Source organism: Daucus carota, chromosome 2 (assembly GCF_001625215.2).
Source record: "Daucus carota subsp. sativus chromosome 2, DH1 v3.0, whole genome shotgun sequence".
Lineage (NCBI taxonomy): Eukaryota > Viridiplantae > Streptophyta > Magnoliopsida > Apiales > Apiaceae > Daucus > Daucus carota.
The window spans coordinates 40,341,546-40,360,194 of record NC_030382.2 but is presented as its reverse complement, the minus strand read 5'-3'; the positions used below and the strand labels follow the sequence as shown (position 1 = coordinate 40,360,194).

Sequence of the window (18,649 nt, the reverse complement as noted above, 5' to 3'; positions counted from 1 at the left end):
TACGTTTCCGTTTTCCATGGGATAGTAATGTTAGCGTGTCTGTGGCTTGCTACTCTTTTTGGATAGTTGAAGAATCATATAAGAAGATTAATGGCATAAACAAAAGAACAACGAATAGTACAGAGAAAGAAGAGTTAAAGGAAAAAAGTCTAGACAGAATCGGAATCTTTTCATTCCCTCGTGCCTCAAAATCTTACTTCCATGATAGTAATTACTAAGTTGCCCACTTATTTTCATGGTAAACCATAGTAACATTCCTGCCATGTTTGGTTTCTAAATGTCCCAACTCTATATGTTAAGGGTGAGCGCCGTGTCACATACCAATCTTTTACACAAAAACAAAGCTTCATTTCAGATATTGTTAAGATTAGATTTGTGCATGGGGCTGCCATTTAAAGTTCCAACAGGAACATAGTGTACAGAAGTTGGTTGATATTCATTCTAGTTTAAAGGTGTTGGGAATTCTTTTTTTTGTGCACAAACTATATAGGCCTTTACTGAAGAATGACTTAGAACGAGGCTCAACACGGGTCACCCCTAGGAGGAGCAACCAAGTTATTTTAGTTGACATAATTCTAAAAGGTTGCCACTTGTGAAAAAAGAACTAATTATAAGCAATTGTCTCATGACTCCATAATCATGCGTTGTTTCTAAGGAGGGTCATGTTGCTTATTAACAGCAAAGTTACTTGAATTATATTAAATTTGATCGTAAGAGGGCCTGTCATATGAGGGGGTTTGCTTATAAGCAAATTAAGTATTGTGACATCTAATCGATGTGAGTAAGGTTGTATTATGAACCTCTGGTATCTTGGTTCTTCCAAGTTCTTATGATATCTAAATTTTAGACGATGTAATCTGAAAAGTATTCAGCCTGTGAGGTGAGGAAAGAGTTTTTATCACAATCAAGTCTCTTTATATCTAATTGATTTGGGATAGTTGCTATCTATCATACCCGTCCAGCAGCAGTCTTGGTACTGGACAAGCAGCAAAGTCTCTCGGTAAGTAGTGATATGTGGTGTAGGTAAGTATTATAATACTCCACGAAGTTTCCTCCACCTGTAGTTGATGTCAGATGTGGCTTGTAGCAAACAAATTTGGTGGAGGGGCTTGAGATTTTTCTGAGAGAGATACTCGAGGGCTTTATTGGGGAATAGGATGATATATTTCTACCGTCTCTGCATTTAATCTAGTTAAAAATGTGAGTTGTCTTTTATAGATGGAATTCATCAGTTATGTTAGTTTTCTAGGAGCAATCCTATAAATTAAGATCATTTATTATTATATTTTCTCTCAGGGTAGCCGTTATATCTCTCCGCACTTGCCTAGGCCCTAGGTCCATTCCTACTTCAAAACCATCTTCTTTTTAGTCAGAACTTGAACAAGGGGATGTTTTTCGGGACATATTGTATGCAGGATTAAGCTGTAAAGTGCAGACAGTACGGTAGTGACAATTATGTTTGCTGTACAGATTTTAGTTACAAAATTTTAAGTAATTTTAATAATTAGATATACATGTATCATTGATAGGAACTAGATTCGCTTTCCTACAACGTGACCTTGAGTAAAATACCTTGGATGGATTCCACTTGCTTGACCATATCCATATGACTTATATAAAAGTTCCATCTATAATTTAACTCTTCTAACCATTTCAAAAGTTACAAGTATGGTTTGACTTTTGTTAACAGGAAGGACTCTTCTACCTCAGTCCTTCCGGAGATATGTATGCATAATATTACAGAATCCAAATTGTATAGTGAATAAAGTTTTGAGTGAAAGAAACGTTATATGTATGCATGGTGTAATTTATCTGTCCAACATGAATAACTTCATTATATTATATTTATAGTTAAATGCTCTTTGTTAGTTTTCCCTGGTATAATGAGTAATTTTTCTAAGAACACTACTTGATACAAAAATTGTATTAATCTTTCTTTCTTATTAGATTATCACCTTCGCTACAGGTTTCGATTTGATTTAAGTTATATGGCAGAAGGCCATCCCTGTGCTTTACATGACCTCAACTGTTTTGTTTTAGCTTCCAAGGTTTTAGTTTCATCTTATATAGAGCAAAAGCGAAGAAAAAAAAAATTGTATGCCAAGAAGAAACAAATTGTTGTTATTACCGCAGCAAAGTTAATTGTGATAACAGAGTTCCCCCACTATTAAACTGTAGCAATATTACTGAGAGTCTGAGACGACCCTCTTTGGCCTTTACCCTTTTACTGGCAATCTGGCATTTCTCAATCTTCTCGGAGATTTAGCATTTCAGCTGATGTCCTTATGCTCTTTGTTTCGAATTCCTCAACAAAATGCTTCAGCGAGCAAATGATATCCTCATGCGATTCGTTTCGAATTCCTCAACAAAATGGTTCAGTGAACAAACGAATGACTAATCACCTGACTTTGATATGGTGGTGCTCTCTAGTCTTTCTCAGCGTCTTGTGTTAGGCTGATAGGCTCTATACAAGGTCTGTTCCATAGGGTCCAACACGTTGCATCTTTGGCATATTGCTGTGCTCTTAACGGATATTTGAAACAATGAATATAAAATAATTAGAATGCCTAAGCATTTCTTGATCCAAGTTGCTCATCAAATTAGCAGTTAATTCCATAGTTCAGGACTGGTAATTAAGAAAATTATTACAATCACCATGGAAAAAAAGTAATTGCATCGTTGCCCGTCTCAATTCTAAGGGACTTGGCACGAAAACAAAAAATAAAGGAGATAATTCATCTTAACCCCATTATTCTTTGCTATATTTATGTTCTAGCATAATCTGGTCATCTATCATACTGTTATTCAGGTTTGACGGGGGCATCCACGATATCCTGAATCTCTTTCTTGCTCCTGATTGAACACTTCTTTTTTGTATCGAAATCAACCTGATCCAAGTCTTCTGCAATCCCCATATATCCATATAACTCTGTCTCGTCCAGTTCATCCTCAGGCCTCTTACCAGCAACCTTGTTAATTTTATGCCTGCTGGAAGTTAATTTCTCAAAATCTACTCTTCCTCGCTTGTTCTCCACAAAGTACTTGTGAAGCTTTTCTGCATCTTGTACACCAGAAGATGTGCTCAAAAACTTCACCACTATTACATTACGCTTCGCAATCTTGACTTTTCCACTGCTGACCCCTTTGCCTGCCATTATTAAGAAACAAAAATATATAAACCGTTGAACACAGCATATGAAGCAAAAGGGAGCAGAGGGGGTTGACTGTGGATGAAGAAGATAGATAGTCCCTGTTTTCTTCATACCAAACTTTACATTTATAAACAAAACTATACTATTAACATGTATCTGAAGTTTCTTTATCCTCACAGCAATAGAAATACAGCTAACAAGTTCAAGGGTTTACCTTTGATAAAACTCTCGAGGGCTTCAATGGTTGTGTCATGATCTGAGGTGGAGCTGTCATGAATAACGACTACAGGAGGCCAAATGATCAGATCCTCTTTCTGAGCCAATGTTTCAGCACTTGAAATTGCCTCCGGAGACCAGGTAACAACATTAGGGGCAACCTCACTCTTCCACCCCAACAGAACGCATATTGCCTTGTGAAGACCCAAGTGTTGTGTTCTCAACCCAACTTTGTGTGACATAAAGGCATGGGTTGCTAAACGTCGAGTGTCTGTGAACTCTTTTGATTCGCTGAACAAAAACAAATTATTAGCAATTCCACTAAGTAGAACTTTGCTGCCAGGTAATACACAACCATTAGCATTCCTCACCCCGTGATAATGAGTAGAACACAAGTGGCCTTATGTGTTCCAGAAGTACATAACCCGACAATTACTACCACACAAAAAAGATACATATTACAAGGGTGTAATTTTATATCTAATAACTACAACACTGGAAGTGGTAAAAACAACTCCAGTCCTGATTTAAGTTCTTCATCTGAAAGTCTACTGACAAATTCATACTATGCACAATATACAAAGTACAGAGTGAAGCAGAATGGCCATTGAGGTTATCTCCATACCAAATTACCCAGAAAGATTATTTAAAAACATCATTAATATGTAAAAGAGCACTTCCACTTTCACACTAAATTTATTCAGTTCTTAATCTGTACCACAAGTATCTAAAGAATAAATCAGACCATAGGAAAATCTCCATAGCTTATATCCCATTTCCCCACGAATAAAACGAAACTAAACTGCACATACTGTATTTGAGATTTTTCTTCAGCTCTAATCACTTAAACGCTACATTCTCTTCAACCCAGGGAGGAATTCTTGTTTTCTCACATGCATAAAATAACTCTGATAAACATCAGGTAGCCAATTGTCTCCACCTTCATGAGCATAGTTATAACCTCAGGCTAAACTCGTAGAATTTATTTTCAATATTCCAGAATAATCCTGATGTTTTCTTCCAAAATTTTCTTCAAAAATTGTTTCATACATAACAGTGCGTATCAAACATTTTGAACACACCTACATAACATGATCCCCTGATACTCTCCTTCCCATGCTTCAAACAGCTAGTAATTGCTAGATGTACCTCAATTCTCTCGTCAGCTTTCGAATTTGTTAATGACTCGGACATTTAGCTTTTGTTTACTCCTACTTTATTTATCTTCAGCAGCCTCCTCATATATAGCTTCCCGCTAGAAATATCTTCTCATTCTGAACAAACAAGTTGCTTAAATTTGTTCTGGACATATGTGACATGCGGAGGGAGGAAAATATTTTTTGGACAGGATTGGTAAATCAATAACACAAAAACTCCCTACTCGATACATTTCTAAATGCATATCACAATAAGCTACTGACAAAACTACTTCTAATAAAAATCAGATTCTATGATTATTTTATTATAGAATATTATACAATAATTTTTTTTAACTATATAGAACTCCTGGCGTGTAGCGTAGGTATACAAGTAAAACTGTTTATATTTGGAATTCCATTCCAAGAAAAATGATCTACATGCAAACCAACATATAAAAAAGGAAAAGCTGTACCAAGGCTATGAATGGCCTAAAAATATAGAAAGTCAGACAAATTCTCTTTTATACCTCTTATTGCATTATCGAACCCTATATCTATATCCCAGATTTTATCAACTCTAATTCATCATTAGTATCAAGGATAATGATTTACAACATCGACAACCCCTACAACCCAATTAAATCAATAAACATATGGTATCACCGTGTCATCTATGTACATTCCTCAATCATTCACCTATAATTTGTCCAACAGATTCCCTATTACTTCCTCCTAGCACCACATTTCACTTTCTAGAACTATACTAGAGGAATGAAGTACTCGTGTTAATTGGTTAGAAACCGTAGATGCAATAGCATTAAGTATGAGAGATATGGAACCATTCCAATTACATATGGATTTGGGCTGGGTGGAAATTTGATGGGAACATACATTAAGAGTTCTATCACTCTCTAAAAGCTCACAAAGCATTAAGAACTTTGATGGTGGAGCTCAGTTTTTCTCTGGTCGTGGCAATAGTAATGTCAGTGCCTTCTATATAGATGTATAGAGTAATAATTTTCTGTCTTGTATAGTGCCCAAACCATGAAATTATAAAAAAAAAATTGGACCAAGAAGTGTATTCAATTAGACCCTAAAACCAATATAGACAGGTCTCTCGAAAGAACTTAATCATGCTAACCATCCTCTGCAATAGTTACTGTCCAATGAAAAATTTAACACTAACCTATCTTCTACACATACTTATCCTAGGGACATGTTTCTCACAGCAAGAAGGTTCATCTTACATTCTATTGGCATGTAAGCTTATACTGTATAGTACATATCCCAAGACTGCAGCACAGATTTTGTCAATCATAGGAATAAAGACCGATCATTCTTAAAGATGGCACTTCCAAGAACTAACAATCCCTTAGAGTATCAATCACTCTCATCTACACACAGATTCGTGCCAATGTTAGGTCTCACAACGTTCCTTGACATGTCTCATTCTAAAATCCATCTGACTATTAGTAATATCAGATGATACAAATAGTTTCAAGTCCAAATATCACCGAACATTACTTGACATTTCTCATCCTAAAACCAGCTGACAATAGCAAATTCAGATGATACGTATAGTTTCAAGTCCAAATTTCCCCAAAAGGAAAACGTGTTGAAGCTAGAAGGTAAGTGGTACTCACATGATTGCATCAACAATACAAGTACAACACTTCATAATCAACATATTAGTTCTGTGTTGGTAAAATACCATTAAAAAGGAAGAGAACAAACCTTCTACCACAGACAAGGCAAAACAAGCTACCAGCTCTTCCTTGCTCCTTGTATCTTCTCCGAACAGCAAAGTTATCATTCAATTTTTTAGTAAAAGATAAATAATAGTTAATTACCAGTTGCTTAAATTCCTCGGTATCCTCGCTTGGTTCAGACCTTGTAAAAGTCTCCCGATTTTCTGAATGGGAATCTTCATACTGCACATCCACTTTATTCCCATCTTTACTTCTCATCCAAACATGTTGCGATTTTGGAAACATATTTTTCCTACTATACTGGTACGAATCATAATGGCTAACAGAGCCAGGTTTCATGTAACCTTTATAATATTTATCATTAGGTCTCTGTCCTTTAATAGAACGCTCCAACATATGTTCTTCTCGTTCGTGAGATAAAGATCGATCGTCATATTTAGAGAATCGACGTGTATCTGTCCTGTCGGAGAATCTTTGAGACCTGTCAATGTCACGATCATAGGCGACTCTTTTAGATGAGTGTGAACTCCTTGTGTGTTGACGAGTCCATTCTTCATCTCTATCATCCTGATATTGCCTTCTACTGGAGCTATTCCAGTTTCTTGGTATTTCTTCATAATCAGACCAAGAAATTTCCTCATCCATGGTATCATGCCTTCTTTTAATGAACCTGTGTGGTTGGTCAAATGTGTGATCGTCCTCGCCTTCATTTCTCAGTATTCTAACATGTCTGTTCATTTCTCTATCATGATGATAATCCAGTGACCTTATTCTTTCCTCAGGATGCCTATGAAGATCTGTTTCGGAATGAAACCCTGGAGACTTCATCCTTTCCTTGTAATATACTGTGTCTGCATCTCTTGAATGATGATAATTTGATGACATAGGCAACAGTCTATCATGGTCATTCATATCATCATAATACAGTATTTCCTCTTCTCTAGCCACTTTTCTCTTTTGAGCAATTACACTGTCCATGTACTTTTGTGATGAAATTGACGATTTGTTCATACCAATATGGTTTCCCTTTGAAAGCTTTTGCGGAGAAGGATACTCCAGTAAACTGTTATTGGTTATTTTTCTGCGAGAGTATTCAGTAGCATCATGAAGCTGTGTCACAGAATCCAGCATGTTTAGTCTTGAATCATAGTCTATTCGATCAGACCTGCCATACATCTCAAAAGATGGATGATCATTAGTCCCCTCTATCCCTCGTCTAGGATATAAATAACTCGGAGGAATAGTCCTACTTGTACTAAATGCGTCAGTTCCTGTTTTAGGATCTCTTCCGCTGTCGAAAACATCAATGTCTCCTAAACTTGTCCTATCATACAGATACTCGCTATGATCACCCCTCGACGGACTAAAAAGCTCTTTCTTGTTAATAGACAATTCCTTGTGTTCTCCTTCAGGGCCTCTTCCAGAGTCTAAAACACGCCTTCCTCTGTAGTCACCAATGGCCATGTGTTCTGGAAGCTTAGCAGAACCCCTGAGATATTCATTTTTAGTCAAAGGTGAATCCTTAGTAAGTGGCAGACCATCCCAATGAGACGTAGGGAAATCGATTGTTGTATTTCTTGAAGAAGAGTTTCCAAAATCCTTGAACTGAGAGGCTCCCGTAATATCTATAGACTGAGGCGGCATATTACAAGGAGCATCACTGATACGAAACCTCATTTTTTCTCCTTTTTCACCTATAAATTTCTCTGAGAGTAATGGTTTGGGATACTGAATTCTCTCATCATTAAATCGATCTAATCCCATCTTCATTGATGTTGATGAAATATCCCTAGAAGATTCAATATTCTCTGACGGCCTTCTCATATCTGCCGGCATCCTATAAAGTCCTCGATTAGTTCCATCTTCTAACTCTATAGTTTCCCGACCTAACATCCCGTCAAAACCTTCTCTCACAACTCTCGATGTGTTTTTCAGTTCAGCTTTGGCATCAGGCCTGACATCCATAAACTCATAGGGAACATGCATCGTCTGCATTCCTGCAAGTGATAAGTCCTTCCCCAGTACTTCCACACCGTAGTTTGGCAATTTCCTCGCTTGATCAATCAGGGGTGACCTTGAGCTTATTCCATAGTTTGGTATCTTCCTTGACTGATCGATCGGCGGTGACCTTGACCTGTTGTCATAGTTAGGCATCTTCCTCATATGCTCGACGCCTGGTGACCTCGACCTATATCTGTAGTTTGGCATTTTCCTCATCTGCTCAATTTGCGGCGACCTAGACCTGTTCCCATAACTCGGCATATTCCTCATCTGATCCACGGGCGGGGACCTTGACCTATTCCTGTAATTTGGCATTTTCCTCATACGCTCCATTTGCGGTGACCTCGACCCCCTTCCATAGCTCATAATATTCCTCATCTGATCAACCTGCGGGGACCTCGACCTATTTCCATAGCTTGGCATCTTCCTAGCCTGATCAACTGGCGGAGACCTCGACCTATTTCCATAATTCATCATTTTCCGCATCTGCTCTCCCGGCGGAGACCTCGACCTATTCCCATAATTCCCCCCTTTCCGTGGTGACCTAGAACTCAACCCTCCACAACCCCGTAAATCCCAACCATAATCCCTCCTCTCAATTCCATCACTACCCCTCCTCGAAACAGGACTCAAACTCCTCTTGATAAACGCATCATTTCCAAACTCACCGCGACGACTACTCAACCTCAAATCACCAACTGGAGACTGGTTCCTAAAACTGTGATGCCTCTGACTACTCATAACTTAATTACCAACACAGACCTCAAAGATCAGACCTATAAAACCTCAATTAAACAAAAAGACACTAAATTACATTAAAAACAAGCACTAGAAACCCTAGAAATAGCGTGAATTATATAAAATTGTAAAGATTGAATCAGTGAAATTGTATTGTAAATTGAAAAGGAGCAGGAGACGAATCAAACCTCTAAAAGTGGATTGATAAAAGGCCATATGCAGGGGCTGTGTAAAGAGATAGATTCAGAATTTAAGATGAATACTTTCTGCTATATGGTTCTTATATATGTGCACGTGTTTCCCCCAAATATACACTGATTTTAATTTTCTAGGTGTTTGATTAAATAACTAGCGATAAGATGTCTAAAGTTGATCCTCCCTGATCTTGAAATTTGTTTTGTAGGGTATAGACTTAATTATTCAGAAAAATTCAAAATTTATGTTATATTGAACAGATTTATTCTTTTTGTTATATAAATAATAAATAATATTCACTTTATCCAAATTGCTTTGTCTTGACTTGAAATTCGGGCTTTAAGGCTTTAAACTGAAAAATGTTTGTTTGTGTGATAAGTCAGAAGTCGGTTTAAAATCGGAAATAAGCCAAAGGTTGGCTTAAAACCAGAATATGTTTGGGGTACTTTTTTAAGTGACTAAATATTTTTGAACTTTTTTTTGATAAAAATTACTCTTTTTTTTGATAAAAATTATTCCTCAGTCATAAATCACATTTATTTTTATTATTATATTTTTAATAACTCATAAGTCATTAAAAATTTAAAATATCCAAACAAACATTTTAATCTCTCAACTTATCAAATAAGTCGCGTTAAGTCATAAGTTACGTTAAGTCATAAGTCATAATTTTAGCCAAACGGGATCTTAAAGTCAAATCCCGTGAGTATGATTTGTCCGATTATTGAAATACAAGATTTTTTTTTTATTTTTTGACAGATATTAAAATACAAGTTTTTATTAATTCAGTAAAGTAAAAACAAGCTTTTTTTTTCATTTTGATGACTGAGTTGTGATTTGAGATTGAGTTGAGTTATGTTTTAGAGCAACTCCAGCAGCTTCCCTATTTCATGTCCTAAGTCCAATTATAAGGAATGTGACATAAATTAGTGCTCCAGCAGTGTCTTAGAGGTGCCTTAAATCACTAGGATCCTCCTTCCATGCCTTATTAATAAGGCACCACTAGCCATGCTTTATTTGATTTCTTTAATAAAAAAATCATTTTTCTCTCTTATTGTAACTTATTTTCTCTCTCTTCCTTCCATCTTTTATCAATCTCTTTCCAAATTTATTATTATAATAATAATAAGGAATGAATTATAAGGATCATTGTTGGATTTGAAATACAAAATCTAATCATTAGGATTCAATATTTTATAATATTTATAAGGAAGACACCAAGACAGAGATGCTCTTAAATCAACTAAATAAAATATACACCATTTAGTTTCATTTTCCGCAACGTTAGAGCTAGAAATATGAACTCCTAATTTTATACAAGTCAAAAGTTTCCGTTGTATGAAAGATCCTGAGATAAGTGAAGCCAAAATGAAGTTCAATAACGGAAGAGAAAACCAATCTGATATTGAATATAGGAGCGTACACAAGGTAAAAGTGATTGATACAATTCAGTAATTCACCCTCAACTTTCAAAAATAACAATTGGCCTCATGGCGCTTCAAACTCAAACTTCAACAAACACAAGCACAACCAAACAAACTCAGACCTGCATGAAACTCAAAAGCACCTAATAATACTCCACATTATTCTTCACCCTCTCTTCTTTCTTACCCTCCACATCCTGCTGCACCACCGCCTTCGGTACCGACGGCGGCGTCGTACACCTCAGTAACGCCCAGTTCACACCCTGGAAAAAAGGGTGGTGCTTGAGGGCCGCAGCCCCGGTGGTGGACCCCATTCTCTCCATCGGGTCTTTAGTCAACAGTTGGCTGATCAAATCCTTCATGGAGCTAGGCATTGCAGGCTCCTTCGGAAACTCCACGGCTCGAGCCACAATGTTGCCTAGAGTGAACTCATTGTCAACTCCTCTAAAAGGTGTCACACCGTAAAACATCTCGTACATGAAAATTCCTAGTGTCCACCAGTCCACTGCATTTCCGTGGCCTTCCCCCGAGACGATTTCGGGTGAGAGGTACTCGTGTGTACCTACAAATGACATGGACCGCGTGTCGATAGGCTCGGCTACGATGTCGATTAGGCCGTGGTGGCTAGGGCGAAGGCGACGGGTTCTACGTGGACGTAGGCAATAGATGTTGGGGAGTTTGCAGTTGGGGAGGATACGGGAGAGTGGAGTTTGTTTGACTGTGCAGAGGGGTAGGGAGTTTTTGGTTAGAGTTGCTTGGTCCTTGACGAGTGCAATTGGGGTTGAGTTGTCGCATTTGAGGCAGAGGTCAAAATCTGTTAGCATGATGTGTCCGTCGGATCGGATTAAGACGTTTTCGGGTTTTAGATCGCGGTAGATGATTCCCATCATGTGGAGGTATTCGAAGGCTACAACCACTTCTGATGCGTAAAACCTGTAATGAAAGAAATTATGAATGTATGAAGTCAAATAATGAATATGATGTTAGGAGTTGTCCTATATCGGTTGTGGGAGCGGTAAGACAATATCGTGATATTGTGTGGTCATGACTTGTTTATGTTGTAAGTCTGTAAAATGCAGAAATTATAAATATGAACAACTGAATACTTAGTTACCTGACTGCAGCTTCATTAAACCTGCGATCTGGCTGTTGTTGCCGGAGAATATGAAGGTCGCCACCAGGACAAAACTCAGTTAACAAACATGACCATCTATCCGAATCAAGTGTAGCATAAAGTGCTGGCAAAAACGGATGGTCCAACATTTCCAGTATTTCCCTCTCAATATTTGCTCTACTTTCTTTACACCTACTAGCCAACTCCTCTTTGTCCATCACTTTAGCCGCGAAAACGCATCCCTCAGCACCCTTAATCTCCACAAGGTACACACTTCCAATGTCACCACTCCCCACCCTTCGAATGAACCGCAAATCATTAAGGCCAAGCTGGCCAAATTCAGCTTCAAATCGCCCTACAGCGTCCCAGCGTGCATCTTTGGAAGGTGCATGAGGCTTGCTCGAGTACGAACCAAGCCTGGAGGAGGGCCATGTGATGGCTTCTGACCCTGAACTAGTGCTTAGTTTTACTTCTGGAGTCATCGACGAGGTCGATGAGGGAGAGTCGATGCTAAGACCATCCATGCCTATGCTCTCTGTACTAGACTCCATACCCTGTTGCATAGTGTTGCTTAAGTTTTATTTTCTAAGTGAGAGTTGGTTGAACTGTCAAGAGTGCAGAGATGTCTGTGCATTTGTAGAGTTATTATTATTATTTTTTTAATTTTATCTTTGGGCCGGCAATGCGTAGTCAAGTCGGATATTGCCGGCATTTCAATGAGACATGGTTCAAAAACATGCCCATAATTTTATCCTGCAAGTTTTGGCTTTTTTCATTGATTCGCTTCAGTCTTCAAGTGACTAGTCTAAGGCATCAAAGTTCTTCTTGAAAGTATCTAAATTAATCTATTCACTAGTATAAAACATCTATTTTCTCAATGACTTAAATTTGATGAAACATATGTCAAGGTCAAGCTTATAGTGTTGATTCTTGAATTTAAGATTTCTACTGCAATTTTGCCAGAATAGTTTCCAGTACACGATACGAGTAAACATTCAGGACTAGACATCTTTGAGGAGCCGGACTATGGCCGGTACTGGTTGAAAATATGGCAATTTTTGTGCACGGGTGTTCATTTAGTATTACTGACTCAGTCCTCTTCTTTTAGCAACTTTTAAGGTAGTTGCTGATATATTGTAGTAGATGACAGGTTTGTAGTATTATTCGTCGGTTTCTGTACGGATCACTCTCGGTCTTTCGTGTAGATGCATACTCAAAGATCATGTTTCCAGCCTTAAACCAAAATGTCTCCATCCATTTAAAGTGCTGGTCTAGTTTCAAACTTATTTATGTTATAGAACTACAAACAAGTCAGCCGTGACAGGCTTCTGTTGTTGTAACGGATCAAGATAATCAGAGAAATGACAAACAAATCGGGACAATGACAGATCTTTGAATGATTCTAGCAGTCACAAAATAGTTCAAGTTATGTCTACATAACTTAAACTAAGCCATTTGGGTAAATCATGCAATTCTAACAATATAGTCACCATATGTTAATATGTTATGTGCCATTTGGACATCTCACAATCAGTGTAAGAGACATCATTGAAAAACAATTAACTAATTGTCTGCGTCTATTCATGACAGGTCCGTTATATTAATGGAGCTGTTGATAATTCGGATAGAGAACGTTTATGTATCATTAGAACAGAAGGCCTGATCCGATGGCCGCCTGCAGAGAAACTGCTGCATTGTCTATTACTCTATTCTCGTTGTCACTATTAAGGGTTCCAGTTTATTTTCTGTCCCTGTCTTTGGATTGTCCGAACCTCCATATTCATTCTTGTTGTTATTCATTCCCTCCTCTGTCCCGAACAACGCCTTAGTAAAAGAAGCTTCTGTTCCTAATCAATGAGTTATATCCTAAGCTTTAGAGGTATTGATACAAGATATAAGTTTACTGATGATCTGTAAATTTCTTTAAATCTCACTGGTATATAAACATTTTAGAGATGATCCTGAGCTACACAGAGGAGAATCAATCTCTGATGCTTTGATCCATGCCATTCATGAATCCAAGTCTTACATTATCTTCCTCTGAGAAAACAATGCTTCTTCTAGATGCTGGATGATCCCAAGCTACGCAGAGGAGAAGTAATGCCAGATGGCTTTGATCCAAGCCATTCATGAATCCAAGTCTTAAATAATTTTCCACTAAGGAAACTGTGCTTCTTCCAGATGCTGCCTCTACGAGCTTGCAGAGATCTGCAATCGCTATGAAACAAGGAAAAGATCGGCCATTCCTGTGTTTTACAACATTGATCTAGCTATTGTGCGGGACACCAAATTGGAAGTTTTTTAATGAGGCTTTCAGAAATTCATAACACCAGGTTCGAAAAAATATGTAAGTGAAAAATGTTACTATCATCTCTGTTGAAATGAGATAATGTTAGAACAAGTCATGGGACTACTTGTTTTTGTAATGATTCACTTGCTTTCGTCGTAAGTTAACCTGGTTTGGATTTGCAATTTATAGTTTTTGCAGTTCCCGTTATTCTGGCATACCAAATTATATATATATATATAAACCTGCCCAAAATAACCAAAAGCCATCCAAATACAATTGCAGCTGTAAATAGAGAGAAGACCAAAGTTTATATATATATAACAACATTCATTGAATCCAAAAATATTATACAAAAATTGCACAGGAGACATAGTACTGCATAAACAAAAGTTTTGTTCCACTGTCTTACAAAGTTCAACCATCTATTTACTGAAAATTAACCCTTGATCACCGGACCACCTTTAGATCTTACATTAGGTGGTGGGCGGGTTTCACCATCTTCAGATTCCGCACTCCAATCCCCGTCTCCGCCTTTATTATTGTTGCCATCATCTTCAGCGGGGCCTTCCCCTGTAAATAGAAGACCCAAGGCACACAGTAAAAAAAAAAAAAAAAGACAACACAGAAGTGAAGCATGTATACGAGATAGTTGCAACATCATGTATATTAAATATGTATAAACAAATTTACATTAACGATCATTCCAATTTTCAAATTTTCTTGAAAATAATATTTTGCAAACTACTATAAATAGATGAGTTCAAACAATTATAACATTGTCAAATATAGTGTGTAGATCATTCCAATTTTTAAATTTCCCTAAAGTATTATTTTGTAAACCACTATAAATAGATGAGTTCAAACGATTATAACATTATCAAATATAGTGTGTTTGTAAAGAGTGTGATCATAATTTTGATGTGCTTCCACTTTCTAAGAAATTGTAATTTTTTAGGGTTTAAGATTTACAATTAATGAGAGTAGGAGGTTCCGAACCTATTAATTATATAATACAAATCCCAGCTTCACCCTTTACATTATAAAAAAATATTTCTTAAAATAAATATGCAAGAAGAAATAACGAAATAAGAATATATCAAAGTAGAGAAAACAGCCAATTTTAAACTTTTTACAAAATAATGTTTAATATGAGTTTTATTATTACTTTTTGCTAGGATTTCTAACTTACTATACTTATTTATTAATATATATTGTGTCTCGTCTCCCGACCGTTTGTCAACAAATAGGACAGTGTCCCTTCTAAACAAGTAAGCGCAAGATTTGGATTACCTTCATAATCGCAATCAATGCCTGAAAGAGCATAGTATCAGCTCTTGGAACTGCTGGCAGTTCCACACGGAGCATTAATCATTGAAGAAAACATGAATCTTCCAATTCATTCCGCTCCCTGGATTCAGAATTTTCAGGTCCCACACTCATAAGTGTCATGAACAACAGTCCAACGGACCATACCCCAAGTCAAAGTAACAGCTCAAAACATGTCGTTACTTTCTTCTCAAAAGGGCACTTAGAAAATACTATTACTCGGGTACATTTTTACTTTGTGAGAGAATGATGATTGCCAAGAAGTCAGTCGTCGAATGATATAATTCACTCTAGAGCATTTAGCGGAAACATTACATCAGGAACATACCCTGCGTCATATAATTGGGTTGTCAGTCCATCCAAAATTTCGAGCACGCTATATCCTTCAATTTGCACACTATGGCCAGAGGAGAAAGAATGTCTTTTATTGTTCAATTCGGTCCAGCTAGTACCAAGATCCTTTTTTAAAGACTTCTCTTTCATAAGGTTCCTGATTTTTGCTGTTTCATTCCACATATTTGACTCGGCATAAATATTTGACAGCATAACAAGGGCAGATGTGTCATCAGGATCAATCTTCAGAATTTTTTCAGCAGCGTATCTTCCTATATCTAAGTTCTTGTGAGTTTTGCAGCTTGATAAAAGACATCTCCAAACCACCTTGTCTGGTTTTGCAGGAAATTTTCTTATGAAATTGTAAGCTTCTTGAATTTGTCCTTTTCGAGCAAATATACTAACCATGCAAGCTAAATGATCTGCTCTTGGGGTTATTTTATAGTCTTTTATCATGGAATTGAAATGCCACAACCCCTCTTCCAAGAGTCCCACGTGCCCACAGGCGGACAATACTCCAATAAATGTGACATGGTTCGGTCTAATTTTATCTTTAGGCATAAGATTATAAATGTCCAAGGATTCTTTCCCAAATCCATGTTGGGCATATCCAACAAGCATAGTGTTCCATGAAACCAAGTTCTTAGAAGCAAGCCGGTCAAATGTCTTCTGAGCATCATGCAACCGTCCACATTTGGCATACATGTCAATGAGAGCACTTCCAACAACCACACTAGAATGAAACCCTGATTTCAAAACACGGCAGTGGGCTTGCTTTCCCCACTCAATGGCTGGTAGATCACCGCAGATGCTTAAAAGGCTCGAGTAAGTGTAGAGGTTAGGATCAAACCCTTCAACCAACATAGAGCGCAGAAGTTCAATGGCTTCATTATGACAACCAGATTTTACATGTCCGTCAATCAGTGCATTCCAAGTGACAACATCTTGGGAATCTATATCTTCAAAAATCTTTAGAGAATCCTCAAGAATTCCACTTTTCGAATAGAAGTCCAAAACTGCATTCCCCACAAAGGTAAATGAAATGAAACCCATTTTTATAATTAAAGAGTGGAGTTGCTGCCCAACTTTAATATCCTTTGCGTCAACAAAGGCTCCAAGTACAGAACAAAATGTTTGCTCACTTGGTTTGGTACCTGTAGAGAGTAACTTACAGAATAGATCAATGGCTTTTCTCCCGTTACCTAGCTGAACATACCCCCCTATTAATGCAGTCCAGGCTGACAAATGTTGGTTGTCCAACTCCCAAAAAGCGTTCTGAGCCAAGTCCAACTTACAACACTTAACGTAAAAATTAACCAAGCCAGTCATAACAAACGGGTCCTTTCTGATTCCACACTTGACAGCATGACAATGTACTTGAATCCCAAACTCCAAATACTCCAGAGCAACACAAGCACCCAACACACTGGCACAATAAAATTCATTGATCTTCACTCCAGCCCTGTGAGACTTCGAGAAAATCTTCACTCCCTCCAAATTTTCCCCACAGTAACAGCAACACGAAACAATCGAACTCCAAGAAACCTGATTTGGCTCCAACATTGTATCAAACACACCTCTGGCAGGTCTTAATAACCCACATTTCCCATAAAAATTAATCAAACAGTTACTGACAAAACTATTAACATCTTGCTGAAGCCTAAATATCCTGCCATGATTTTCTTTACCATTCCTCACAGCCTCTAAACTAGCACAAGCAGATAATGCACTGACATACGTAAAATCATTTGGCTCGAAACCATCACCAACCATCAGCCTAAAGCAGCTCAAACTTTGTTCTAACAAGCCCATTTGTGAATACGAAGAAATCAAGGTAGTCCAAGATATTACATTTCTTTCAGGCATTCTATCAAACACATTTTGGGCATCTTTAATACGGTTAAACTTGGAGTACATTGTGATCAAATGGTTGTTTATATAAACATCTGGTCGAGACCCGGATGTAATGAGCTTGCAATGCGTAGCTCTGCCTTTGAAGGAACACCATGTGTCTCCAAAATGGCGTATATAGCGAGTGAAATCCATTAGGACATATGGTAGCAGACACCATATATTATGCACGCAGCACGCGTACGTGTGTGTATTAATGGGAATGCAGAAGTTTACAACTTGGACACTGATCGTAAGAAAAGAGGATATCGGGTTTTTTAAGTATAGTTTGAGCTACTTCCTCGGTTTTTTCCTTGTAAAAATATAAATCGGATCAACACGGTTTTAATAGTACTCGTGCTCGTTTCACAAGTATCTAGAGCGCTCTGATATTAATATTTTTTTCATATTATAAATTCATTTTCAATCAAATTTTAGTAGTATTTAAACTTGAAACTTAAGTATAACAGTTCTTTGTTATTAATATATAAGAATATGTTATATATTAATAATAATTATCTAATATTATCATAATTTATTAATAATTTAATAATATTATTGACAATATATTAATAGTAATTGAGTTCACGGTTCAAGTATATATTATCATTTTGATACTATCTTACAATATAATAAAAATAAGTTTTAATAATTCCTACATCCATGTTTGTTCCTGTCCATACTTTAAAGAAAAAGTAAAACCCGAGTTTGACTCAAGAGTACTCGGATTCAAAACGAGTTTTGACAGATTTTTTACAAAATCGGTTTTAGATGTGATTATTCGGAACTCGGAGTAGAGGAGGGGTTAAAACGAGGATTGAAATGAATACTCGACTGAGTTAACCGATTTTTAGAATAATAGTTTTTACATGTTCATTTATAAGTTATAAAAATATTATATCCAACGTAAATAATAGTCGATTGATTGTTATTTGTGTAATAATTTAAAGAGGGATACTATTTTATCTATATCATTTGTTAAATCAATATAGCAGACATTATTTTTGTGGCTAACAAATCTAAGCTATTTTTCATGTCCCTAACTCAAATTTTAGGATATAAGTAGCCAAAAAATGTATTTATAATATCATTATAATTGCTTCATTAATTATGCCTCTTTAT

The 18,649-nt window shown here is 37.0% G+C and overlaps 3 protein-coding genes across 6 annotated transcripts; all 3 read right to left on the bottom strand.

The window, feature by feature from the left end:
* Nucleotides 1–2,550: 2,550 nt before the first annotated feature.
* Nucleotides 2,551–9,305, bottom strand: LOC108208972 (uncharacterized). 4 transcript variants are annotated; one of them, XM_017379624.2, is made up of 4 exons: nt 9,144–9,299; nt 6,242–8,993; nt 3,367–3,659; nt 2,551–3,148 (listed from the first exon to the last, which is right to left on the bottom strand). In XM_017379624.2, the coding sequence occupies exons 2-4, from the start codon at nt 8,956–8,958 to the stop codon at nt 2,802–2,804; spliced, it is 3,357 nt and encodes a 1,118-aa protein (XP_017235113.1). In that variant the 5' UTR covers nt 8,959–8,993; nt 9,144–9,299; the 3' UTR covers nt 2,551–2,801. The 4 variants fall into 4 exon arrangements, with proteins under 4 accessions (XP_017235113.1, XP_063943578.1, XP_017235114.1 ...); XM_017379625.2 differs by lacking the exon at nt 2,551–3,148 and adding an exon at nt 3,740–3,803 and having other exon boundaries at nt 3,519–3,659; nt 9,144–9,305; XM_064087508.1 differs by lacking the exon at nt 9,144–9,299 and having other exon boundaries at nt 6,242–9,137.
* Nucleotides 9,306–10,534: 1,229 nt separating this feature from the next.
* Nucleotides 10,535–12,306, bottom strand: LOC108208974 (serine/threonine-protein kinase D6PK). Its single transcript, XM_017379626.2, has 2 exons — nt 11,689–12,306; nt 10,535–11,507 (listed from the first exon to the last, which is right to left on the bottom strand). The coding sequence occupies exons 1-2, from the start codon at nt 12,249–12,251 to the stop codon at nt 10,718–10,720; spliced, it is 1,353 nt and encodes a 450-aa protein (XP_017235115.2). The 5' UTR covers nt 12,252–12,306; the 3' UTR covers nt 10,535–10,717.
* A 1,968-nt stretch (nt 12,307–14,274) lies between these two features.
* On the bottom strand, nt 14,275–17,900 carry LOC108206742 (pentatricopeptide repeat-containing protein At2g27610). The gene is made up of 2 exons (XM_017377132.2): nt 15,269–17,900; nt 14,275–14,548 (listed from the first exon to the last, which is right to left on the bottom strand). Exon 1 carries the CDS (start codon nt 17,681–17,683, stop codon nt 15,590–15,592), a length of 2,094 nt encoding a protein of 697 aa, XP_017232621.1. The 5' UTR covers nt 17,684–17,900; the 3' UTR covers nt 14,275–14,548; nt 15,269–15,589.
* Between the last annotated feature and the right edge of the window lie 749 nt (nt 17,901–18,649).

Excerpts from the sequence above, each read along its gene's own strand:
- LOC108206742 (XM_017377132.2), bottom strand. The coding sequence starts at position 17,683 with ATGGATTTCACTCGCTATATACGCCATTTTGGAGACACATGGTGTTCC.
- LOC108208974 (XM_017379626.2), bottom strand. The coding sequence starts at position 12,251 with ATGCAACAGGGTATGGAGTCTAGTACAGAGAGCATAGGCATGGATGGT. Across the intron at positions 11,508-11,688 it reads TTTAATGAAGCTGCAGTCAG|GTTTTACGCATCAGAAGTGG; the intron begins GTAACTAAGTAT and ends CTTTCATTACAG.
- LOC108208972 (XM_017379624.2), bottom strand. The coding sequence starts at position 8,958 with ATGAGTAGTCAGAGGCATCACAGTTTTAGGAACCAGTCTCCAGTTGGT. Across the intron at positions 3,660-6,241 it reads TGCCTTGTCTGTGGTAGAAG|CGAATCAAAAGAGTTCACAG; the intron begins GTTTGTTCTCTT and ends GTTTTTGTTCAG. Across the intron at positions 3,149-3,366 it reads CCTCGAGAGTTTTATCAAAG|GCAAAGGGGTCAGCAGTGGA; the intron begins GTAAACCCTTGA and ends TAATAATGGCAG.